The sequence below is a fragment of the Salvelinus alpinus genome, chromosome 28 (assembly GCF_045679555.1).
Source record: "Salvelinus alpinus chromosome 28, SLU_Salpinus.1, whole genome shotgun sequence".
In the NCBI taxonomy this organism is placed as follows: Eukaryota; Metazoa; Chordata; class Actinopteri; order Salmoniformes; family Salmonidae; genus Salvelinus; species Salvelinus alpinus.
In genome coordinates, this window is record NC_092113.1 from 40,284,994 (window position 1) to 40,312,401 (window position 27,408).

A 27,408-nucleotide genomic window follows, 5' to 3' on the forward strand; every position below is an offset into this window, starting at 1 on the left:
TCAGGTTGGTCAGTATTTAGAGTGCAAGTTGGTCAGGATGATATCTAAGGGTGCCCATGGTTACGGATTTAGGGTTGTACCTGGTAGGTTCCATAATGATTTGTGTGAGATTGAGGCCATCTAGCTTATATTGTAGAATAGCCGGGGTGTTAAGCATATCACAGTTTAGGTCACCTAACAGAACGAACTCTTCCCCCCATCTATCTTCAATCAATTCACATATGGTGTCCAGGGCACAGCTGGGGGCTGAAGGGGGTCTATAACAAGCGGCAACAGTGAGAGACTTGTTTCTGGAAAGTTGGATTTTTAAAAGTAGAAGCTCGAATTGTTTGGGCACAAAACTGGATAGTATGACAGAACTCTGCAGGCTATCTCTGCAGTAGATTGCAACTCTGCCCCCTTTGGCAGGTCTATCTTGTCGGAAGATGTTGGGGATGGACATTTTTGTTGGCCTTCCTAAGCCAGGATTCAGACACGGCTAGGACATCAGGGTTGGCAGAGTGTGCTAAAGCAGTGAATAAAACAAACTTAGGGAGGAGGCTTCTAATGTTATTAACATGCATGAAACCAAGGCTTTTACGGTTACATAAGTCAACAAATGAGAGCGTCTGGGGAATGGGAGTGGTGCTGGGGGCTGCAAGGCCTGGGTTAACCTCTACATCACCAGAGGAACAGAGGAGGAGTAGGATAAGGGTACGGCTAAAGGCTATAAGAACTGGTCGTCTAGTGCGTTCCGAACAGAAAGTAAAAGGAGCAGATTTCTGGGCGCGGAAGAATAGATTCAAGGCATACTGTACAGACAAAGGTATGGTAGGATTTGAGTACAGTGGAGGTAAACCTAGGCATTGAGTGATGATGAAAGAGGTTTTGTCTCTAGAGGCACCAGTTAAGCCAGGTGAGGTCACCGTGTAGGTGTGTCCAAACTTTTGACTGGTACTGTACTTTGGGTGGTGGACCATTCTTGATACACACAGGAAACTGTTGAGTGTGAAAAACCCAGTAGCGTTGCAGTTCTTGACTCAAACCCGTGTGCCTGGGACCTACATACTACCATTCCCCGTTCAAAGGCAACTTACATTTTTTTTGTCTTGCCCATTTACTCTCTGAATAGCATTTACCTGGATTCACCTGATCAGTCTGTCATGGAAGTAGTAGATAATGGTCAGTCTGTCATGGAAGTAGTAGATAATGGTCAGTCTGTCATGGAAGTGGTAGATAATGGTCAGTCTGTCATGGAAGTGGTAGATAATGGTCAGTCTGTCATGGAAGTGGTAGATAATGGTCAGTCTGTCATGGAAGTGGTAGATAATGGTCAGTCTGTCATGGAAGTGGTAGATAATGGTCAGTCTGTCATGGAAGTGGTAGATAATGGTCAGTCTGTCATGGAAGTGGTAGATAATGGTCAGTCTGTCATGGAAGTGGTAGATAATGGTCAGTCTGTCATGGAAGTGGTAGATAATGGTCAGTCTGTCATGGAAGTGGTAGATAATGGTCAGTCTGTCATGGAAGTGGTAGATAATGGTCAGTCTGTCATGGAAGTGGTAGATAATGGTCAGTCTGTCATGGAAGTGGTAGATAATGGTCAGTCTGTCATGGAAGTGGTAGATAATGGTCAGTCTGTCATGGAAGTGGTAGGTAATGGTCAGTCTGTCATGGAAGTGGTAGGTAATGGTCAGTCTGTCATGGAAGTGGTAGATAATGGTCAGTCTGTCATGGAAGTGGTAGATAATGGTCAGTCTGTCATGGAAGTGGTAGATAATGGTCAGTCTGTCATGGAAGTGGTAGATAATGGTCAGTCTGTCATGGAAGTGGTAGATAATGGTCAGTCTGTCATGGAAGTGGTAGATAATGGTCAGTCTGTCATGGAAGTGGTAGATAATGGTCAGTCTGTCATGGAAGTGGTAGATAATGGTCAGTCTGTCATGGAAGTGGTAGATAATGGTCAGTCTGTCATGGAAGTGGTAGATAATGGTCAGTCTGTCATGGAAGTGGTAGGTAATGGTCAGTCTGTCATGGAAGTGGTAGATAATGGTCAGTCTGTCATGGAAGTGGTAGATAATGGTCAGTCTGTCATGGAAGTGGTAGATAATGGTCAGTCTGTCATGGAAGTGGTAGATAATGGTCAGTCTGTCATGGAAGTGGTAGATAATGGTCAGTCTGTCATGGAAGTGGTAGATAATGGTCAGTCTGTCATGGAAGTGGTAGATAATGGTCAGTCTGTCATGGAAGTGGTAGATAATGGTCAGTCTGTCATGGAAGTGGTAGATAATGGTCAGTCTGTCATGGAAGTGGTAGGTAATGGTCAGTCTGTCATGGAAGTGGTAGGTAATGGTCAGTCTGTCACAGCGGCCCGTGATCATTGGGTTGTCAGAGCTGCCCGTGCTGCAGACCTGTTTTGATGAAATCACCGTTTTAATAGTTCTTCAAAGTAGATAAGACACAGTTTCAAAACTGCTACAACTATCAATCGGTTAGTAGAGCTACACCTCCTGAACTGTCTCTATCCCTCTCGTTTGCTGTGTTGTGTACATTCCTCTCTCATGGGGTCTTTGTGCTGTGCCGGGAAGAATAAGCGCAATGGATCCTGCTCATTGTTGTTAATTACAATGTTTTCTGCGCAGAACTAGGTTTGAGTATTTGCCTATTTTAAAACTACAACTCCCTCCAGCGTCCCACAGTTCATTCTTGATGTGATGTCTCTCGTGCCTGATAGGATTTGTCTTTAGAGAAACGCTGCGTTGAGCTCACAAAAAAAAATGAACTAAATGGAATTCAAGTAATTGAATCAGTCACTTTTAGTTATTTAATTATCAGTGGTGGGGGGGAAACGGTTAATCGTTCAGCTCTAGTTGCAGCCCAAATGGAATTCTATCAAACTCGCATACACCACCATGGTAGCACGTTGCAGTCCAAACTGAATTCTAACAAACTTGTATGAACCACATCAACGGTTACTGTTACCATTTCTGGTGATTACATTTTTAATAAGTTGTGTAACTGATCATTTTAACTTATCAAACAGTTGACTGATAAAAAATGGCATTCGGAATATGTTGTACAGTATTTTGTGAGGGCTTAATGGTTCAGGGAGAATCGACATCGACAGCTGAGTTCAGCTCTGTCCAGTCTGTGTTTTGTGTGTGTGTTTGTGCGTGCGTGTGACTGTGTTCTGTGTTCTGTGTATGCATATAGAGACGTTAGCCTCATTTAACATAGCACTGCTCAGGCACAGCGAGGATGAAGGAAGCACCCATTACATAACAAACTAAACAATGGCCACAGATGCTAGCCTGGCATGACCTGAATAGACTCCCAACCCTGGATTCCCACATTAAGAAAGCCCACGCCTCGTCACTCATGCACAATTCACCATGCCATTAAAAGTTGATTGGTTTTTTAAATGTCTTGTCCTAAATGTCCACACATACAGTAACATTTTAGTCATCCCTTAGACTAGAGACTTCTGTGAAGCCAATATATGTAACTTGAATTCCAGAAACCTTCTCTAAAATGACTAGGTTTATTTCCAGAAACTTTCCCTAAAATGACTAGGTTTATTTCCAGAAACTTTCCCTAAAATGACTAGGTTTATTTCCAGAAACCTTCCCTAAAATGACTAGGTTTATTTCCAGAAACCTTCCCTAAAATGACTAGGTTTATTTCTAGAAACATTCCCTAGAATGACTAGGTTTATTTCTAGAAACATTCCCTAGAATGACTAGGTTTATTTCCAGAAACCTTCCCTAGAATGACTAGGTTTATTTCTAGAAACCTTCCCTAGAATGACTAGGTTTATTTCCAGAAACCTTCTCTAGAATGACTAGGTTTATTTCCAGAAACCTTCTCTAGAATGACTAGGTTTATTTCCAGAAACATTCTCTAGAATGACTAGGTTTATTTCCAGAAACCTTCTCTAGAATGACTAGGTTTATTTCCAGAAACCTTCTCTAGAATGACTAGGTTTATTTCCAGATATCCCAGTTGAAGAAATACTTGGAATAAGAAGAGAATTAACCAATAAAGATTTCTGCAAACCAGGAACTTTGGAAAAGTCGCTACCCTACTTGTTTTTATCTGAAATCTAAAAGATCATCCTGAATGTTGTCCCGTTATTGATCAGTGTTGCCTTATTAGAGAGTGGCGGTGATCCAATGTCCTCACCACATAGAGTGAGAATGTGTAATACATTGCTTAATACTAAGTGGATATTGATATTGGAAAACACCCAGTGACTTCTGTGAAGCATTACATGTTATTTTGGTTGATCTAAAACAGATCTGGGCTCAAATATTTGAAAAAAATCATTTTAAGTGTTTTCTTGAGTCTGCCAGATGGGAAGTTTTTGCAGTTTTGAGACTTTTTCTATTGGTTTATTAAGCCAGCTCAACAGAGGGGAGGGGGGGGGGGGATTATTTTAAAAATAATATTTAATGTATTAGAAACCCAGGTCTGATCTGAAAATCTCAAAAAGATCAACCTCTATGTCCTCCCATTCAGGATCATCCATGAGGCTGGCTACTCTGAGGAGGAGTGTAAACAGTACAGAGTGGTGGTGTACAGCAACACCATCCAGTCTATCATCGCCATCATCAGAGCCATGGGACGCCTAAAGATAGACTTTGGGGACGCCACACGAGCGGTAGGCATATTGTTCTGTCTATGTGTTCCACTTGTTCTATGTATTCTAGACTAGCTGATAGAACTAATCAAGGGGTTGGGTTGTTCTTGAATATATTTTAAGTATCTGGAACTGGCTCCAGAATCCATTTGGGGAAACACCGGTCAATTTATCAGTGAGAATTGCTGTTCATTGACTACAGCTCAGTGCTCAACACCATTATCCCCTCCAAGCTCGTCACCAAGCTTACGACCAAGCCTCCATCCACTTCAACAGGGCGACAGTAGAGCTGGTAGACAGCTTCAAGTTCCTCAGTTCCTCGGTGTCCAAATCACTAAAGGCTTAAAATAGTCCAAACACACACACGCAGTCGTGAAGAAGGCACAGGAGGTTGAAAAGGTTCGACATGGTCCCTCCAATCCTCAAAAGGTTCGACATGGTCCCTCCAATCCTCAAAAGGTTCGACATGGTCCCTCCAATCCTCAAAAAGTTCGACATGGTCCCTCCAATCCTCAAAAGGTTCGACATGGTCCCTCCAATCCTCAAAAGGTTCGACATGGTCCCTCCAATCCTCAAAAAGTTCGACATGGTCCCTCCAATCCTCAAAAGGTTCGACATGGTCCCTCCAATCCTCAAAAGGTTCGACATGGTCCCTCCAATCCTCAAAAGTTTCGACAACGGTACCATTGAGAACATATTGACTGGCTGCATCAGTCTGTTTGGTATGGCACCGGCACCGGCCCTCGATCGCATGGCGCTACAGAGGGTTGTGTGGACAGCCCAGTACATCACTGGGGCGGAGCTTCCTGCCATCCAGGACCTCCATATCAGGAGATGTGAAAAGAAGGTCCGGAAAATCGTCAAAGACCACAACCACCCAAGCCATAGACTATTTTCTCTGCTGCCGCACGGCAAGAGGTACCGGTGCATCAAGTCTGACACCAACAGGCTCTGGAACAGGTTCTGTCCCCAAGCCATACGGGTACCGGTGCATCAAGTCTGCCACCAACAGGCTCTATCCCCAAGCCATACGACTGATAAACAGCTACACTATGCACACTCACAGGACCCTACACACACACACACAAACACACTGTCACTCCAAAACACACACACACACACACACACACACACACATACGCACACACTGTCACCCCAACACGCTCACACTGTCACCCCAACACACACACACACACACACACACACACACACACACACACACACACATACGCACACACTGTCACCCCAACACGCACACACTGTCACCCCAACACACACACACACACACACACACACACACACACACACACAGTCACACACACAGTCTCACACACACACACACACACACACACAGTCTCACACACACACACACACACACACACACACACACACACACACAGTCTCACACACACACACACACACACACACACACACACAGTCTCTCACACACACACACACACACACACACACACACACACACACACACACACACTGTCACCCCAACACACACACACACACACACACACACACACTGTCACCCCAACATACACACACACACACACAGAGTCACCCCAACACACACACACAGTCACCCCAACACACACACACACACACACACACACACACACACACAGTCACCCCAACACACACACACACACACACACACACACACCCCACACACACACACACACACACACACACACACACACACACACACACACACACACACACACACACACACACACACACACAGTCACCCCAACACACACACACACACACACACCCAACACACACACACACACACACACACACACACACACAGTCACCCCAACACACACACACACACACACACACACACAGTCACCCCAACACACACACACACACACACACACACACACACACACACACACACACACACACACACACAGTCACCCCAACACACACACACAGTCACCCCAACACACACACACACACAGTCACCCCAACAGTCACCCCAACAGTCACCCCAACACACACACACACACACACACTGTCACCCCAACACACTGTCGTAGCCTTGACTATCATTAAATGTGAAGACTGTATATTATCAAAACAATTCTGTGTAATTTTAATTACGTCATTAAACTAATGATGTAACTTTAACTAGGAAGTCGGGGCACCACGGGAACATGTTTATAGTGTCAATTTCCCGAATTTAACTCTCTTCAGATATTTTCATATCTTGTCAATTATTAATGTTTTGTTACCTCATCAGTCATATTCTGAATGTCGCAAACCCTTGGATATCTGCACGACCCCTAGCCTAGATCATGAATCAGTGATGTACCCAATTGTTTTAATCATTTATTTACTAACTAACTTAATCACAGAATTACATAAGCACACACACAAATAGGTCATACATTGGTTACTGACATGATAGAAAAGTCCCTGGTGGGCTAAGCCGATATGACGGCTTGGTAGACTAAGGAAAAGGGGTGGGGACAGCTGAAGAGAGGGGCAACTCAGAGCTGATAACTACACTCATAGAAATTGCTAATACTTTGAACATGAACAACCGCTCATTCGAAAATAAGTTGCAATTGACATATTTACGAGTATGTTTTGGTTGTCCCTCTCTGCGATCGCCGGTCCGTCTGCTGGATAGTCATTCGACAGAAAGCCTCAGGTTTGTCCACCAGAGATCAGAGTCCGTCGGAGTTGTAGGTTGTTATATTAGATACTTCAGAGTAGGGGAGAGCGAGGTATGTCGTCGTCACTTTTCACGCTGTCTAACATTTACTGGGCACAATACATCACAATGGTATAAATGTCATACCAAATGAAAGACTGAAGTCTTGGGCACATTTTGTATTCATTACATCTTCATATCTTATTTCAGTACGGAGTTGTAGACCGTTAAATAGAGAGTGTACTTGTGACAATTTGCCCCATCAGTGGGAAAATTGTCACGCTACGTCGGGTAAATTGTCACCTTGGATTATCAACAAATAAGAACAAAACTAATTAATTGAATATTGATTTTTAATTTCAAAATCAAATTTAACTTCATTAAAGAACTCAAAATAAAAACAATCATGCCAAGAAAATGTGGCAAATGTATGCCTTTCAATCAAAACAATAATGCTGGCAGAGCACACATTCATTAAGTGGTACGACCACTTTACTTTGAAATTTGAAATCGAACGTTCACTGGCGTGCACATAGATCCACGGTATTTGTTTGAATCGGGAATGGAATGGAATGGTGCAGATAACTTGCTGAAATGTTTAAAGTCTTAACAAAACAAAACAGTGATGTTTAAACACCCTAATGCACCGTTTTGTAACAGCCTATACGACGGACATCCGTAATAATCAGAATCATCTTCAGAGTCACAGTTCTGGCACACATACATTGCCTGGCCTGAGGTGCAGGAATCATGGGCCCATTTGTTGCATCTCACACACTTCACCCAAGTCTCCTTTGGAAGGCTGTTTGAAAATGGCTCCACACAGACTAGGCAGAAATACTCCTTTTCATCTGATGAAGACTCTTCTACGATTACATTTTTTTTAGCTGCCGCCTTGTTCTTTACTGATCCAGATTGACCCTCCCCCCCGCTTCCCTTCCCTTCGGAAAACAGCCTTTTGCTAGATTGTGCCTTATTCTTAGTGCCTGCTTCACTGGTGTGCCAGTTAGAATTGCGGTGTTGCGCCGTTTTCTGCCTTGTCAAGCTGGTTTTCAGGGGCTTTTGGATATGGCCGGATGTCCTCTGGAGTTGGTAGTCTGCTGTCAGCTATGGGATTGCTGGGCGAGGGTGAGCTGGTGCTGACATGAGAACTGGGCAGGTCTGTGTCTGAGCTCGTGCTAGGCAGGGCTGGAATGGTGCTGGGGCCTGGCAGGTTGGTGCTAGGGCCTGGCAGGGCTGAAATAGTGCTAGGGCCTGGCTGGTTGGTGCTGGGGCCTGGCTGGTTGGTGCTGGGGCCTGGCTGGTTGGTGCTGGGGCCTGGCTGGTTGGTGCTTGGGCCTGGCTGGTTGTTGCTGGGGCCTGGCTGGCTGGTTGTTGCTGGGGCCTGGCTGGTGGTTGGTGCTGGGGCCTGGCTGGTGGTTGGTGCTGGGGCCTGGCTGGTGGTTGGTGCTGGGGCCTGGCTGGTGGTTGGTGCTGGGGCCTGGCTGGTGGTTGGTGCTGGGGCCTGGCTGGTTGGTGCTGGGTCGGTGCTAGTGCCTGGCAGGGCTGGAATGGTGCTGGGGCCTGGCAGGTTGGTGCTGGGGCCTGGCAGGTTGGTGCTGGAATGGTGCTGGCAGGGCTGGAATCACACGCTGTGTTGATGTGCCTCGTTAGCGGCCCGTAGACAGACCTGTTTAAGGGTTGAAGCTGATGAGAGCAATGGGGTGGGAATGACAGCATAATTATGCCATTTTCTTTGGCATGATTGAATGGACAGATGAGACTCGTGGTTTTGTCCAAAAGGAGTAAACAGGTCTTCTCCTTTGAGCACTTCGTATGCTCAACGAAATGTTTCAGGAAGTCAACAAAGTGCACATCTTTCATCCACCCAGAGGGATTTTCCCTTCCTTTTCAGGCCAGGTGTCTCGTTGATCAGGAAATGATTGGGGAAGTTGACACGGGGGAATATAAAATATGGAGGTGTACTATTATTCCCTGTGGCTGAGACGGCACAGGCCAGTGTGACGAGGGTACCCCTTTCAGCGGAGGTCAGTTACCCTACTTGTTTGAGTCCACGTCTGCCCCCCACTTTGTCAGGTTTATGTACAGTGGTCACCCCAGTTTCATCGACATTCCATATGTCTCCTGGTCTAAACTGATATCCCCCCACTTTGTCAGGTTTATGTACAGTGGTCACCCCAGTTTCACCGACATCCCATACGTCTCCTGGTACAACTTGATATCTCTGTAGCACTTCTGCTACATTGTCGAAGATGGCATGAACATTTTCTCTCTGTTGAAGCTACTTGTCCTGGCAAGGCTAGTTGCCTCCTTCTTTCTCAGCGACGGCATTGGGTGCTGCTTTTAAGAAGCCTGTAAAACCGCTCTACAGCTGGTGTGCCACGGCAAAACTGGTAGGCAAGTCTTCTGACCTCACTTGGCGACAGACCAGAATAAATGTCAGATGACATAGTAATACACTGAACTAGCTGCATCTCCAAATCAGGTGGAAGAAACCTGCTGTGGTTTTGGATAGACAACCACTGTTGTTGGCGTGGCTGTCTTCCTGTCAACTTCTTCTCTGGTAACCTTTTGACAATACCGAGTCAGAGTACGGTCATTTATGTCAAAATCCTTCGCTGTACTCCTGATTTTTTTGATTTTGTTCTGCAACTTCACCTGCCTCACTGCTTTTAACATCATGCCAGGTGGTGACCTGCCATTCTGTCTTTATTTTATCATTTCTAACCATCCATCCTTCCTTCCTTCCTTCCTTCCTTCCTTCCTTCCTTCCTTCCTTCCTTCCTTCCTTCCTTCCTTCCTTCCTTCCAAAACACATTTCTTCCTCATTGCAATTACATATTTATTACAGGCTTATTACTCCCACCTCCCTGTCTACTATCCTTGTTGCCACAATGCAATTCATAACACCACACTAAATTCATGACACTGTATGAAGTACTGTGTGTGTGTGTGTGTGGATATACTGTCTCATACAGTAGACCTGTAGTGTGTTAATACACATACACGCCAGAACATGTCTTGTGTAGTCCAGGGATGTGTCTGCTGCTCTAAACTATACGTATATATATTTTTACATGTTTATTTTACCTTTATTTAACTAGGCAAGTCAGTTATGAACACATTCTTATTTTCAATGACGGCCTAGGAACAGTGGGTTAACTGCCTTGTTCAGGGGCAGAACAACATATTTCTTTACCTTGTTAGCTTGGGGGATTCGATCTTGCAACCTTTCGGTTACTGGCCCAACACTCTAACCATTAGGCTACCTGCCGCCCCATATACAGTGGGGAGAACAAGTATTTGATACACTGCCGATTTTGCAGGTTTTCCTACTTACAAAGCATGTCGAGGTCTGTAATTTTTATCATAGGTACACTTCAACTGTGAGAGACGGAATCTAAAACAAAAATCCAGAAAATCACATTGTATGATTTTTAAGTAATTAATTTGCATTTTATTGCATGACATAAGTATTTGATACATCAGAAAAGCAGAACTTAATATTTGGTACAGAAACCTTTGTTTGCAATTACAGAGATCATACGTTTCCTGTAGTTCTTGACCAGGTTTGCACACACTGCAGCAGGGATTTTGGCCCACTCCTCCATACAGACTTTCTCCAGGTCCTTCAGGTTTCGGGGCTGTCGCTGGGCAATACGGACTTTCAGCTCCCTCCAAAGATTTTCTATTGGGTTCAGGTCTGGAGACTGGCTAGGCCACTCCAGGACCTTGAGATGCTTCTTACGGAGCCACTCCTTAGTTGCCCTGGCTGTGTGTTTCGGGTCGTTGTCATGCTGGAAGACCCAGCCACGACCCATCTTCAATGCTCTTACTGAGGGAAGGAGGTTGTTGGCCAAGATCTCGCGATACATGGCCCCATCCATCCTCCCCTCAATACGGTGCAGTCATCCTGTCCCCTTTGCAGAAAAGCATCCCCAAAGAATGATGTTTCCACCGCCATGCTTCACGGTTGGGATGGTGTTCTTGGGGTTGTACTCATCCTTCTTCTTCCTCCAAACACGGCGAGTGGAGTTTAGACCAAAAAGCTCTATTTTTGTCTCATCAGACCACGTGACCTACTCCCATTCCTCCTCTGGATCATCCAGATGGTCATTGGCAAACTTCAGACGGGCCTGGACATGCGCTGGCTTGATCAGGGGGACATTGCGTGCGCTGCAGGATTTTAATCCATGACGGCGTAGTGTGTTACTAATGGTTTTCTTTGAGACTGTGGTCCCAGCTCTCTTCAGGTCATTGACCAGGTCCTGCCGTGTAGTTCTGGGCTGATCCCTCACCTTCCTCATGATCATTGATGTCCCACGAGGTGAGATCTTGCATGGAGCCCCAGACCGAGGGTGATTGACCGTCATCTTGAACTTCTTCCATTTTCTAATAATTGCGCCAACAGTTGTTGCCTTCTCACCAAGCTGATTGCCTATTGTCCTGTAGCCCATCCCAGCCTTGTGCAGGTCTACAATTTTATCCCTGATGTCCTTACACAGCCCTCTGGTCTTGGCCATTGTGGAGAGGTTGGAGTCTGTTTGATTGAGTGTGTGGACAGGTGTCTTTTTATACAGGTAACGAGTTCAAACAGGTACAGTTAATACAGGTAATGAGTGGAGAACAGGAGGGCTTCTTAAAGAAAAACGAACAGGTCTGTGAGAGCCGGAATTCTTACTGGTTGGTAGGTGATCAAATACTTATGTCATGCAATAAAATGCAAATTAATTACTTAAAAATCATACAATGTGATTTTCTGGATTTTTGTTTTAGATTCCGTCTCTCACAGTTGAAGTGTACCTATGATAAAAATGACAGACCTCTACATGCTTTGTAAGTAGGAAACACTGCCGATTTTGCAGGTTATCAAATACTTGTTCTCCCCACTGTATACTAATCCATTTACAGTAACATTTCATAATATTATCGGAGCTCAATCATTTTATACAACATTCAGATGCAAACCCCATAATTGAGAGGTGTATACAACTCAAAGAAACAGTCATTTGTGTCTCCTGTCCTTCATGCAGTCACCAAATGAAACAAACTCGACAGGACTGTTCCTTAAGTGTCCACGGACCATTTCAACTGCTTGGAATACAGAAATACTGTTCAATTATTCAAAAGTTTTGATGTCCAAGTGTCTCTCTGTGTACCACAGTTTACATTCCAATCTCGAAACGCTACAGAGCATAAAGACAGCGTATTTTACGACCGCCATAAAGCTGTCCCCTCCCCCTCTGCCTCCCCCTCTGCGGGAGAGAGAGAGGGCGCTCCCCCATCCCTCTGCCTCCCCCTCTGCGGGAGAGAGAGAGGGCGCTCCCCCATCCCTCTGCCTCCCCCCTCCCTCTGCCTCCCCCTCTGCGGGAGAGAGAGAGGGCGCTCCCCCATCCCTCTGCCTCCCCCCTCCCTCTGCCTCCCCCTCTGCGGGAGAGAGAGAGGGCGCTGTCCCCTCCCCCCTCCCTCTGCCTCCCCCTCTGCGGGAGAGAGAGAGGGCGCTGTCCCCTCCCCCCTCCCTCTGCCTCCCCCTCTGCGGGAGAGAGAGAGGGCGCTGTCCCCTCCCTCTGCCTCCCCCTCTGCGGGAGAGAGAGAGGGCGCTGTCCCCTCCCCCCTCCCTCTGCCTCCCCCTCTACGGGAGAGAGAGAGGGCGCTGTCCCCTCCCCCCTCCCTCTGCCTCCCCCTCTGCGGGAGAGAGAGAGGGCGCTGTCCCCTCCCCCCTCCCTCTGCCTCCCCCTCTGCGGGAGAGAGAGAGTGCGCTGTCCCCTCCCCCCTCCCTCTGCCTCCCCCCTCCCTCTGCCTCCCCCTCTGCGGGAGAGAGAGAGGGCGTTGTAGAGAGGACACACTGCAACCTGATCCTTCACATCTTCACAGAAGAGTTATGACAACACACACACACACACACCACTGTTACTCCAAAACACACACACACACCACACTGTTACTCCAAAACATACACACACACACCACACACTGTTACTCCAAAACACACACACACACACACACCACACTGTTACTCCAAAACACACACACACACACACATCACTCCCCCTACACATATCTACCTCCATCACTCCCCCTATACATATCTACCTCCATCACTCTAGTATCCCTGTTCCCTTCCCCCTATACATATCTACCTCCATCACTCCCCCTACACATATCTACCTCCATCACTCCCCCTACACATATCTACCTCCATCACTCCAGTATCCCTGTTCCCTTCCCCCTATACATATCTACCTCCATCACTCCAGTATCCCTGTTCCCTTCCCCCTATACATATCTACCTCCATCACTCCCCCTACACATATCTACCTCCATCACTCCAGTATCCCTGTTCCCTTCCCCCTATACATATCTACCTCCATCACTCCAGTATCCCTGTCACCTTCCCCCTATACATATCTACCTCCATCACTCTCCCTATACATATCTACCTCCATCACTCCAGTATCCCTGTTCCCTTCCCCCTATACATATCTACCTCCATCTCTCCCCCTATACATATCTACCTCCATCACTCTCCCTATACATATCTACCTCCATCACTCCAGTATCCCTGTTCCCTTCCCCCTATACATATCTACCTCCATCACTCCAGTATCCCTGTCACCTTCCCCCTATACATATCTACCTCCATCACTCCCCCTATACATATCTACCTCCATCACTCCAGTATCCCTGTTCCCTTCCCCCTATACATATCTACCTCCATCACTCCTGTATCCCTGTTCCCTTCCCCCTATACATATCTACCTCCATCGCTCCCCCTATACATATCTACCTCCATCACTCCCCCTATACATATCTACCTCCATCGCTCCAGTATCCCTGCACATGTAAATATGGTGTTGGAAATGACTATTTAAATATATCCTTACTTACTTACTTACTTTGTGTATTTCATATTTCTTATTCTTATTTCTTGTGTTTTTTTTCTTCTAGTATTACATTGTTATTGATTATTGAATGTTTTAGTTTGCAAGAAAGGCATTTCACTGTACTTGTGCACGTGACATTAAAACGTAATCAACCAATCAGTCAGTGTTCTAATGGGGATGTCTCTGTTGCCAGGATGATGCCCGTCAGCTGTTTGTATTGGCTGGTACAACGGCAGAGGGTGTGATCTCATCAGATCTGACCGGCGTGATATGGAGACTGTGGACGGACAGCGGTGTCCAGACCTGCTTCCTACGCTCCAGAGAGTACCAGCTCAACGACTCTGCCTCCTAGTAAGACACACACACACAGACAGAGTGTACACACACACACATTTTTTAAAACATTTTAGTCAATTAGCTAGACGCTCTTATCCGGAGCGACTTACAATTAGTGCATTTATCGTAACATAGCTTTGTGAGACAAGCAATCGTATTATGTACATTTTCCCTCAACAAAGTATTTATCCGCAAAGTCACTTCTAGTAGGGAGGAGAGTCGAGGTGACGTGAGAGTTATTTTAAGAAACTCTTCAAAGCGGGTAGGGTTTCAGACGTTTTTGCGAAAGATTGGGCAAGGGACTCCGCTGTCCTGACTTTAGGGGGAAACTTGTTTTACCATTGGGGTGGCAGGTCAGAGAAGAGCTTTGACTGTGCTCAGCGGGAGCTGCCTTCCTGTAGGGGTGGGAGAGCCAAGAGACCAGAGGTGGCGGAAAGGAATGCTCAGGTTGGGGTGTAGGGTTTTAGCACACACACACACACACACACACCTCTTCCACTTGTCATGCCTATAAACTGGTTTAATGTACACGTAATCAAAGATACACACTGGCAGTTTACAATGCAGGAAGTAGGAACTGAATATCAGCTTGTTCTTTACACAGAGGGAGAGAGAGCGAGCACGATGCTGGTGAATTTATCACAGATAAATGCAGATAATGGAGATAAATGAAAGCATTCGAGGTAGATGGTAGTGGATAATATTATAATGAGGGCCCTCGGAGTGCGCACTTGAATTTTAAAAAAACACCTCAATCTAAATTTCGCTGATTTTTTTCCCCCCCAGACCTCAAAAGTGGTCTCATGTGTTTTCAAGCATTGTTGTGGACTTACAACATCCAATTAAGTTGTTTTTCAATCATTTAAAAAAAAAAAGTGATTTTTGAGAGTGAAAACCTGAAATAAATGGGATAAACAGAAACCTGGAAAATCTAAAAGGAATTTGGGAAAGAACAAAATAACAGATGTTATAGGGCCCTACCTAATGGTCATTTTGGATTAATTTAGGCTATGTAAAATCTGAAAGATATAATAGTTAAGATTGATATAACCTTTTATTTTTTTCAATGTAACCTTTTTTTACATTTACATTTACATTTAAGTCATTTAGCAGACGCTCTTATCCAGAGCGACTTACAAATTGGTGCATTCACCTTATGATATCCAGTGGAACAACCACTTTACAATAGTGCATCTAACTCTTTTAAGGGGGAGGGGGGGGGTTAGGAGGATTACTTTATCCTATCCTAGGTATTCCTTAAAGAGGTGGGGTTTCAGGTGTCTCCGGAAGGTGGTGATTGACTCCGCTGACCTGGCATCGTGAGGGAGTTTGTTCCACCATTGGGGTGCCAGAGCAGCGAACAGTTTTGACTGGGCTGAGCGGGAACTGTACTTCCTCAGAGGTAGGGAGGCGAGCAGGCCAGAGGTGGATGAACGCAGTGCCCTTGTTTGGGTGTAGGGCCTGATCAGAGCCTGAAGGTACGGAGGTGCCGTTCCCCTCACAGCTCCGTAGGCAAGCACCATGGTCTTGTAGCGGATGCGAGCTTCAACTGGAAGCCAGTGGAGAGAGCGGAGGAGCGGGGTGACGTGAGAGAACTTGGGAAGGTTGAACACCAGACGGGCTGCGGCGTTCTGGATGAGTTGTAGGGGTTTAATGGCACAGGCAGGGAGCCCAGCCAACAGCGAGTTGCAGTAATCCAGACGGGAGATGACAAGTGCCTGGATTAGGACCTGCGCCGCTTCCTGTGTGAGGCAGGGTCGTACTCTGCGAATGTTGTAGAGCATGAACCTACAGGAACGGGTCACCGCCTTGATGTGAGTTGAGAACGACAGGGTGTTGTCCAGGATCACGCCAAGGTTCTTAGCGCTCTGGGAGGAGGACACAATGGAGTTGTCAACCGTGATGGCGAGATCATGGAACGGGCAGTCCTTCCCCGGGAGGAAGAGCAGCTCCGTCTTGCCGAGGTTCAGCTTGAGGTGGTGATCCGTCATCCACACTGATATGTCTGCCAGACATGCAGAGATGCGATTCGCCACCTGGTTATCAGAGGGGGGAAAGGAGAAGATTAATTGTGTGTCGTCTGCATAGCAATGATAGGAGAGGCCATGTGAGGATATGACAGAGCCAAGTGACTTGGTGTATAGCGAGAATAGGAGAGGGCCTAGAACAGAGCCCTGGGGGACACCAGTGGTGAGAGCACGTGGTGCGGAGACAGATTCTCGCCACGCCACCTGGTAGGAGCGACCTGTCAGGTAGGACGCAATCCAAGCGTGGGCCGCGCCGGAGATGCCCAGCTCGGAGAGGGTGGAGAGGAGGATCTGATGGTTCACAGTATCAAAGGCAGCCGATAGGTCTAGAAGGATGAGAGCAGAGGAGAGAGAGTTAGCTTTAGCAGTGCGGAGCGCCTCCGTGACACAGAGAAGAGCAGTCTCAGTTGAATGACTAGTCTTGAAACCTGACTGATTTGGATCAAGAAGGTCATTCTGAGAGAGATAGCAGGAGAGCTGGCCAAGGACGGCACGTTCAAGAGTTTTGGAGAGAAAAGAAAGAAGGGATACTGGTCTGTAGTTGTTGACATCGGAGGGATCGAGTGTAGGTTTTTTCAGAAGGGGTGCAACTCTCGCTCTCTTGAAGACGGAAGGGACGTAGCCAGCGGTCAAGGATGAGTTGATGAGCGAGGTGAGGTAAGGGAGAAGGTCTCCGGAAATGGTCTGGAGAAGAGAGGAGGGGATAGGGTCAAGCGGGCAGGTTGTTGGGCGGCCGGCCGTCACAAGACGCGAGATTTCATCTGGAGAGAGAGGGGAGAAAGAGGTCAAAGCACAGGGTAGGGCAGTGTGAGCTGAACCAGCGGTGTCGTTTGACTTAGCAAACGAGGATCGGATGTCGTCGACCTTTTCAAAATGGTTGACGAAGTCATCCGCAGAGAGGGAGGAGGGGGGAGGAGGGGGAGGAGGATTCAGGAGGGAGGAGAAGGTGGCAAAGAGCTTCCTAGGGTTAGAGGCAGATGCTTGGAATTTAGAGTGGTAGAAAGTGGCTTTAGCAGCAGAGACAGAAGAGGAGAATGTAGAGAGGAGGGAGTGAAAGGATGCCAGGTCCGCAGGGAGGCGAGTTTTCCTCCATTTCCGCTCGGCTGCCCGGAGCCCTGTTTTTGAAATTAATTTTTCTGTTTGAATAAAATAAATACAGGGCCTTCGGGAAAGTACTGTCCCCTTTTAGATTAGTCTTATTCTAAAATGGATTAAATCGTTTTTTCCCTCATCAATCTACACACAATACCCCATAATGACAAAGCAAAAACAGGTTTATAGAAATGGTCGCAAATTTAGCGGATTTTTTGATGTTGACATTTCACATTTACTTAAGTATTCAGACCCTTTACTCAGTACTTTGTTGAAGCACCTTTGGGATTAAAGCCTCAAGTCTTCTTGGGTATGACGCTATAAGCTATTTGGGGAGATTCTCCCATTCTTCTCTACAGATCCTCTCAAGCTCTGTCAGGTTGGATGGGAGCATCGCTGCACAGCTATTTTCAGGTCTCTCCAGAAATGTTCGATCGGGTTCAAGTCCAGGCTCTGGCTGGGCCACTCAAGGACATTCAGAAAATTGTCCCAGAACCACTCCTGTGTTGTCTTGGCTGTGTGCTTAGGTTCGTTGTCCTGTTGGAAGGTGAACCTTTGTATCAGTCTGAGGTCCTGAGTACACTGGAGCAGGTTTTCATCAAGGATTTCTCTCTACTTTGCTCCGTTCATCTTTCCCTCGATCCTGACTAGTCTCACAGCCACTGTCGCTGAAAAACATCCCCATAGCATGATGCTGCCACCACCATGCTTCACCGTAAGGATGGTGCCAGGTTTCCTCCAAACTTGACGATTGGCATTCAGGCCAAAGAGTTCAATCTTGGTTTAATCAGCCCACTCCAAGTGGGCTGTTATGTGCCTTTTACTGAGGAGTGGCTTCCATCTGGCCTCTCTATCATAAAGGCCTGATTGGTGGAGTGTTGCAGAGATGGTTGTCCTTCTGGAAGGTTCTCCCCTCTCCACAGAGGAGCTCTGTCAGAGTGACCATCGGGTTCTTGGCCCTTCTCCCTTGATTGCTCAGTTTGGCTGGGCGGCCTGCTCTAGGAAGAGTCTTTGTGGTTCCAAACTTCTTCCATTTAAAAATGAAGGCCACTATGTTCTTGGGGACCTTCATTGCTGCAGACATTTTTTTCTACCCTACCCCAGATCTGTGCCTCGACACGATCCTGTCTCTGAGCTCTACAGACAATTCCTTCGACCTCATGGCTTCTTTTGCTCTGACATGCACTGTCAACTGTGACCTACAGACGGGTGTGTTGCCTTTCCAAATCATGTCCAATCAACCTGTTTTCTCTTTGTCATTGTGGGGTATTGTGTGTAAATAGATGAGGGTGGAAAATATTGTTTTTAATACATTTTAGAATTAGGCTGTAACGTAACACTGTGGAAAAAAGTCAATGGGTCTGAATACTTTCCCGAATGCACTGTAAATTGAAGAACAAACATTGTGGCGATTCAAATCTTGCAGTTAAACTGTCAATAATACTTTTATAATCTCAAGAGAAGACAGGTTTAATGTTCTCTTACTTGAAAATGATCCTCACCATATAGTCTTAGACCAGTGTTTCCCAAACTCGGGGACCCTGGGGGCACCTCATCTACTACTTTTACTATTTGGCTGGCCACTCTACGTACTTCTGCAGAACACTGTTTCTGACAGGTTAAATTGTGTTTATTTCATGCTAAACCTCAGAGGAGGTGCAGAAACCGGATCAGTAGAGAGAGAGACAAGATGTGTCTTGTTCTCCTCTGTCTTGTACGAGCTTGTTTTACAATGCAGCTTTTTTTTGAGAATATAAACCTAGCTGATTTGCATTCCACAATGCACTGAGAGATTTATGATAAACAATGTCAACACTAACATGACTCCGCTGTTATCATTTCAGTTATGAAATATTAGTTGGTCTATTGTGTAAATTAATTTTTATTACACTGTGGATTGACGAATAAGGTATTGTAATTTATACTCCGAGTCGGTATTCATATCATCATAAGAAGAAATTCCCCTCGACCACTCCCACAAATTGGGGAAACCAAACATTATTTTCCATTGACCCCCCCATTGTAAAAGAGCCAACTTTGTTGTTATACAAAACATGCCTAAAAGCTGCTGTGTTTTTCCAATGAAAGTATTCACACCACTTGACTTTTCCCACGTTGTGTTAGTCTGAATTTAAAATGGATTAAATTAAAATAAAAATTGTTACTGGTCTACACACAATACCCCTAATGTAAAAGTGGAACTATGTATATCGAATTTTGACTATTTCATGAAAAATGAAAAGCTGGAATGTCTTCAGTTGGTAAGTAGTTAACCTCTTTGTTAGGGCAAACCTAAATACATTCAGGAGTAAAAAAAGTCACAAGTTGCATGGACTCACACTAATATCATTAAATAATGATGTTTAATATGAGTTTTGAATGAATATCTCGTCTCTGTACCACCCACATACATTTATCTGTAAGGTCCCTCAGTCGAGCAGTTCATTTCAAACTCCTATTCAACCACAAAGACCAGGGAGGTTTTCCAATGGTTTGCAGAGATGGGTCAAATAAAAAAAGCAGACATTGAATATCCCCTTTGAGCACGGTGAAGTTATTTTGTACACTTTGGGTGGTGTATCAATACACCCAGTCACGACAAAGATACAGGCGTCCTTCCTAACTCAGTTTTCGGAGAGGAAGGAAACCGCTCAGGGATTTCACCATGAAGCCAATGATGACTTTAAAACAGTTATAGAGTTGAATGGCTGTGATAGGAGAAAACTGAGGATGGATCAACGGCATTGTAGTTTCTCCACAATACTAACCTGATTGACAGAATGAACAGAATAAAAAAAGATTCCAAAACATGCATCCTTTTTACAACAAGGCACTGAAGTAACACTGCAAGAAATGTGGCAAAGCAATTTACACTTTGTATTGAGGATAGAAGTTATGTTTGGGGAAAAGACAACATTACTGAGTACCACTCTCCATTTCTTCAAACATAGTGATGGCTGCACCATTACATGTTTTATTTAACCTTTATTTAACCAGGTAGACCAGTTGAGAACAAGTTCTCATTTACAACTGCGACCTGGCCAAGATAAAGCAGTGCCACAAAAACAACACAGTTACACATGGGATGAACAAACACAAGAGAAAAAATCTGTATACAGTGTGTGCAAATGAAGTAAGGAGGTAAGTCAATAAATAGGCCATAGTGGTGAAATAATTACAATTTAGCAATTAACACTGCAGATGAGGTTGTGCAAGTAGAAATACTGGTGTGCAAAAGAGCAGAAAAACATATGGGGATTAGGTAGGTAGTTGGATGGGCTATTTACAGATGGGCTATTTACAGACGGGCTATTTACAGACGGGCTATTTACAGACGGGCTGTGTACAGACGGGCTATTTACGGACGGGCTGTGTACAGATGGTCTATGTATAGCTGCAGCTGTACACAGGTTTTTAGAAATGTTTGTAAATGTATAAAAAAAAATAAAGATACCTTATTTATTCAGACCCTTTGCTATGAGACTTGAAATTGAGCTCAGGTGCATCCTGTTTCCATTGATCATCCTTGAGATGTTTCTACAACTTGATTGGCGTCTACCTGTGGTAAAACATTTTTGTTTTATATACATTTGCAGAAAATCCTAAAAACCTATTTTCACTTTGTCATCATGGGGTATTGTGTCTAGATTGATGATATATATTTTTTTTTAAGTAATCCATTTTAGAATAAGGCTGTAACGTAACAACGTGTAAAAATTCAAGGTGAGTACTTTCTGAATACACTGTAGCTCAGTTTACCAACACATTTATCACTGCATTCAGTCTGAACCCCAAGAATAAACAGAAGCATTACACAGGGGAAGGAGAAACAAAGAATAAAGTTGTAAAAATAGTACACCACTTTTCAAGGTGTTACTGAGTGTAGATATTATCAACACAGGAGAACAACAAGTGACCAAAGCAGCAAATGGAAAATTAGTGAAGGTAGTGGTTAGAGTGTAGAAGCGGGAGGTAGCCTAGTGGTTAGAGTGTAGGGGCGGCAGGTAGCCTAGTGGTTAGAGTGTAGGGGCGGCAGGTAGCCTAGTGGTTAGAGTGTAGGGGCGGCAGGTAGCCTAGTGGTTAGAGTGTAGGGGCGGCAGGTAGCCTAGTGGTTAGAGTGTAGGGGCGGCAGGTAGCCTAGTGGTTAGAGTGTGTAGGGGCGGCAGGTAGCCTAGTGGTTAGAGCGTTGGACTAGTAACCGAAAGGTTGCAAGATCAAATCCCCGAGCTGACAAGGTAAAAATCTTTCGTTCTGCCCCTGAACAAGGCAGTTAACCCACTGTTCCTAGGCCGTCATTGTAAGTAAGAATTAGTTCTTAACTAACTTGCCTAGTTAAATAAAGGTAAAATAAATTTAAAAAATAAGATGGAGAGTTTCAAAGTGTCTGAAGTTGAGGGACCATACAAGGAATAGTGTGGAATAAGGGGTAGCTAGAGATGGTTGGCGATGGAATAAACATTTAAAATGGGGTGCTGGTGGGCTTCTGCATCCGTTTTTAGGTTGTCACAAATATCTGGCCCATGTCCAGTCATACTTGGGGTCTCCACGTGTGTCCTTCGATATCATTCCGTCTCAGTTGCAGCAGTCAAATCGTGGTCATCGTGTGTCTGTGAATCACATCATTATTAAAGTCCATTGGTGATCACAGCATTTCAACAAATTGAGCCATAGACAATACAACCTAAGCATTTGAGGACAGTGTTTTGTTGACAACATGGTGGTTTTATTCTATGTCTACTGTGTGTGAATGATGGAAGAATCTTATAACATTTTTATTTAACCTAACCAAGTCAGTTAAAAAAGTATTATTTACAATGACGGCCTACACCGGCCATACCCGGCCGACGCTGGGCCAATTGTGCACCGCCCCTATTGGACTCCCAATCTCGGACTGTTGTGATACCCTGGTTCGAATCCAGGCTGTGTCTGTAGTGACGCCTCAAGCACTGAGATGCAGTGCCTTAGACCGCTGCGCCACTCGGGAGCTCCAATCGTACCGCAGCTGTAGGTCCATTTGAGTGTGTGTGTGTGGTCACTTAGGCCTGCACATCAACCAGTACTGGGACCATTGGAGACTTGGGATACTAGCTCTCAAAGAGCTGCTTGAATGTCTTTGGATGTCTTCAGATAGAGATATAAGCTGTTTTTCAATCTCAAGGCCATCAGATTGCTTAACAGCAATCACTAACTCAGAGAGGCTGCTGCCTACATTGAGACCCAATCCCAGGACACTAATAAATGGATCACTGGTCACTTTAAACAATGGCACTTCTAAATAATGCCACTGTAATAATGTTTACATATCTTACATTACTCATCACATGTACACATTCTCATTCACCTTTTAGATTTGTGTGTATTAGGTAGTTGTTGTCGGAATTGTTAGATATTACTGCACTGTCGGAACTAGAAGCACAAGCATTTCCCTACACTCACATTAACATCTGCTAACCATGTGTATGTGACCAATAAAATTTGATTTAATTTGATTTTTTATTAAGGTCAATTACAAAATGGAGGAAATTAATCTGTGGCTTAGATCGAATTCAAAGTTGGCACAAATGATAAACGAAGCAATACGATACAACAAACTACTACACATATGAAAGACTGTACTACACAAGCCAGTACAATAGCTTACGTATGGAGAGGAAGCTAAAGGCACATAGAGTACCAACCAATACTACTCACCCGACAGACAGGGCAGGTGTGGACCAGTGCTGCCTTCTGGTTCTCAGCTGCGCCCTTCTTCTTAGCAGCCGCCACCATGGCATCAGTCAACAACTTCAACTTGAGAGTGGAGCATTGCGTTCTATGTCAAAGCATAGCCTATCGCCGTGATTCGGTGTGTTGATTATTTAAGTCAGGTGTTCGAGCTGGGCTCTTCCGGACACACCTACTCTTCCAGGTTGAACCAGCTGACCTAGTTGAGAGGTGATGAGTCTCAGGCACATCCATTGGTTCTGGAATAGAGAGAGTGCAATTTGGCATCAAGGTTTGCAATTTGGCATCAATAACATGACAGTAATTCTACTTCAAAAACAAATGTGTGAATACCAATTAATTTAAAACCCACCATAGCAGGTAGGACTAAATGAGGTTACGTAACCTTACCTACTAGCTATAAACTCAGCAAAAAAAGAAACGTCCCTTCAGGACCCTGTCTTTCAAAGAAAATTTGTAAAAAGCCAAATAACTTCACAGATCTTCATTGTTAAGGGTTTAAACACTGTTTCTCATTCTTGTTCAATGAAATATACACAATTAATGAACATGCACCTGTGAAAAGGTCGTGAAGACACTGACAGCTTACAGACGGTAGGCAATTAAGGTCACAGTTGTGAAAAATTAGGACACTAAAGAGGCTTTTCTACTGACTCTGAAAAACACCAACAGAAGATGCCCAGGGTCCCTGCTCATCTGCTTGAACTTGCCTTAGGCATGCTGCAAGGAGGCATGAGGACTGCAGATGTGGCCAGGGCAATAAATTGCAATGTCCGTACTGTGAGACGCCTAAGACAGTGCTACAGGGAGACGGGACGGACAGCGGATCGTCCTCGCAGTGACAGACCACGTAACAACACCTGCACAGAATCGGTACATCCGAACATCACACCTGCGGGACAGGTACAGGATGCCAACAACAACTGCCCGAGTTACACCAGGAACGCACAATCCCTCCATCAGTGCTCAGACTGTCCGCAATAGGCTGAGAGAGGCTGGACTGAGGGCTTGTAGGCCTGTTGTAAGGCAGGTCCTCACCAGACATCACCAGCAACAACGTCGCCTATGGGCCCAACCCCCCTTCGCTGGACCAGACAGGACTGGCAAAAAGTGCACTTCACTGACGAGTCGCGGTTTTGTCTCACCAGGGGTGATGGTCGGATTCGCGTTTATCATCGAAGGAATGAGTGGTACACCGCGGCCTGTACTCTCGGTTTGGAGGTGGAGGGTCCGTCATGGTCTGGGGCTGTGTGTCACAGCATCATCGGATTGAGCTTGTTGTCATTGCAGGCAATCTTAACGTTGCGCGTTACAGAGAAGACATCCTCCACCCTCATGTGGTACTCTTCCTGCAGGCTCATCCTGACATGACCCTCCAGCATGACAATGCCACCAGCCATACTGCTCGTTCTGTGCATGATTTCCTGCAAGACAGGAATGTCCGTGTTCTGCCGTGGCCAGCGAAGAGCCCGGATCTTAATCCAATTGAGCACGTCTGGGACCTGTTGGATCAGAGGGTGAGGACTAGGGCCATTCTCCCCCAGAAATGTCCAGGAACTTGCAGGTGCCTTGGTGTAAGAGTGGGGTAACATCTCACAGCAAGAACTGGCAAATCTGTTGCAGTCCATGAGGAGGAGATGCACTGCAGTACTTAATGCAGCTGATGGCCACACCAAATACTGTTACTTCTTATTTTGACCCCCCCATCCCCACTATTGGCATTGTTGAATTCGATTTTCATAATAGCATGCTACTGTAAGAGAACTGATGGTTTGGTTAGCCAAGCTAGCAAGTCTGTTTGTTTGGTTACCATGGCAACTACTGTAACTATCTAGTAGACGTGCTAGCAACTTCAATGAATGTTGAACACATTTCTTTGCTTAAAATAGCCTTGGTATAAGCGGCATTATCAATTCGTGGCTCGATTCACAACGTGGGATGTGAGAGCGCATTATTTTTCAGAGTACGCATAGCCCCTCGTTGATTACTCCTTACGTAATGTAGCCTACACACGGTGTATTATACTGTGCAGTAGTGTACGTACAATATACTGTAATTGTACACCAGTAGCTAAAAGAGGGAACTATCTATACATGTACTGAATATTTAGACAATGTTTACAATAGGAGAAAGTTCACTAAGACCAAAAACAATGGTGTATTATTTTGTCCCAGTGAGTTTATTTACAGTTATGATAAATGCGAAGTTATGGCTACGTTTGGCGCCTGTATCTCACACACCCTAGGCTAGGGTAAGGTAGGTTAGTGTGAAGGAGACTTTGTTTTGGAAACACAGGAAGTGTAGTGGTTGTTGGAGGTCGGAGCTGTCTGTCCACATAAGACCTGGGTTCAAATAGTATTTAAATTCATTTAAATACATTATCTGTGCTTGATTGAGCTTGCCTGGCTAATGGACTAATATAATAGTCCCAGAAGTGCAAAAATCCAGCCTCCTGGGACTACAGGCAGGCTAGAGAAAAGGCTCAAAGTATTTGAAAGATTTTAAATATTCTTTGAACCCAGGTCTTGTTGTATCTAGGTGCTCTCTGTCTGCATAGCTGCTTGGCTGGAGAGACTAGTAGTGAGTCAGTCTATCCCTAGCCTACCCTCTCTGTTTTCACTCAAACCTCTAGCAACCAATGTTTATCAACATATGAAACCATATTCAGACTGAATTCACATGGATCACGTAGATTTCACAGTCCTCGGCTGTCTGTCTGTTTCTGTCTCTGTCCAGAGAATATGTCCTTCAGTCCAGTTCACTAGACTATTGTTCTACTGTTGTTAGTAAAAATTAAATTAAAAGGGCTTTACATAAATGGTTCTGGCCAACTACTCCGATATTGACACCATCGTCAGTCACGTAGGTTTTAACGACCTTCGCTTTAGGTGATCTGAGGGAGGACCCTAAACGAGTAGAAGAAGAAACTTTGCAACGACAGGAATGTCTCCTTTTGTGACAACTTTGATTTGCTGTGGGAGCAACGAGCAGGATTCACACTAACCGCCAGGGGTTCCAGGATTGGTTCCAACAACATCAAACTGTTTTAGAGACTGACAGACAGGGCCTGGTAGTGCTCCAGTCCCATCAACATCAAACTGTTTTAGAGACTGACGGACAGGGTCTGGTAGTGCTCCAGTCCCAGCAACATCAAACTGTTTTAGAGACTGACAGACAGGGTCTGGTAGTGCTCCAGTCCCAGCAACATCACACTGTTTTAGAGACTGACAGACAGGGTCTGGTAGTGCTCCAGTCCCAGCAACATCACACTGTTTTAGAGACTGACAGACAGGGTCTGGTAGTGCTCCAGTCCCAACAACATCACACTGTTTTAGAGACTGACAGACAGGGTCTGGTACTGCTCCAGTCCCAACAACATCACACTGTTTTAGAGACTGACAGACAGGGTCTGGTAGTGCTCCAGTCCCAGCAACATCACACTGTTTTAGAGACTGACAGACAGGGCCTGGTAGTGCTCCAGTCCCAACAACATCAAACTGTTTTAGAGACTGACAGACAGGGTCTGGTAGTGCTCCAGTCCCAGCAACATCAACCTGTTTTAGAGACTGACAGACAGGGCCTGGTACTGCTCCAGTTCTCCCTGTCAGAATAAGCAACAGAGGACTTGGAAAGCGTTTCGACTCCTGTAGAAATGGCACTATGGTTATTGTGAGTAAACTAATGTATGTTCCTTTTAACTCTGCCTTCTAGCGAGTTTATACAAACTGTCATATCCTGCCATTCCCCCCAGACTACAGCTTTTCATACTCTGAAAGGGGAAACGGGTGTGGGGTGACCGCCTCTATTTTTACTAATGGTCTCAGCTCTAAGGACATTTTGTTTGTCAACTTTGGGTATTTTGAGCATCATGCTCTACTGTTTAAATGTCAGCTACCAGTGCTGGCTATAACCCTGTAGAGGCCAACAAAGCACTGCCCCACTTTCTTTCCTGGTTTCTCTGAACTATTGTCTGTTGTCCTTGAGAACTATGATACAAATCATTGTGTTTTTAATATTCATGTTGACAGACTGACTCCAAGGCCATTTGAATTT

At 45.3% G+C, this 27,408-nt stretch overlaps 1 protein-coding gene across 1 annotated transcript in view; it reads left to right on the forward strand.

The window, feature by feature from the left end:
• The window catches only part of LOC139557868 (guanine nucleotide-binding protein G(i) subunit alpha-3-like), a 79,614-nt gene that overhangs the window by 31,670 nt on the left and 20,536 nt on the right, over positions 1–27,408 (forward strand). Inside the window, exons 3-4 of the mRNA XM_071373140.1 lie at positions 4,498–4,639; positions 14,370–14,527. Of these exons, the coding sequence (XP_071229241.1) occupies positions 4,498–4,639; positions 14,370–14,527 (300 nt within the window). The remainder of the gene's footprint in view (positions 1–4,497; positions 4,640–14,369; positions 14,528–27,408) is intronic.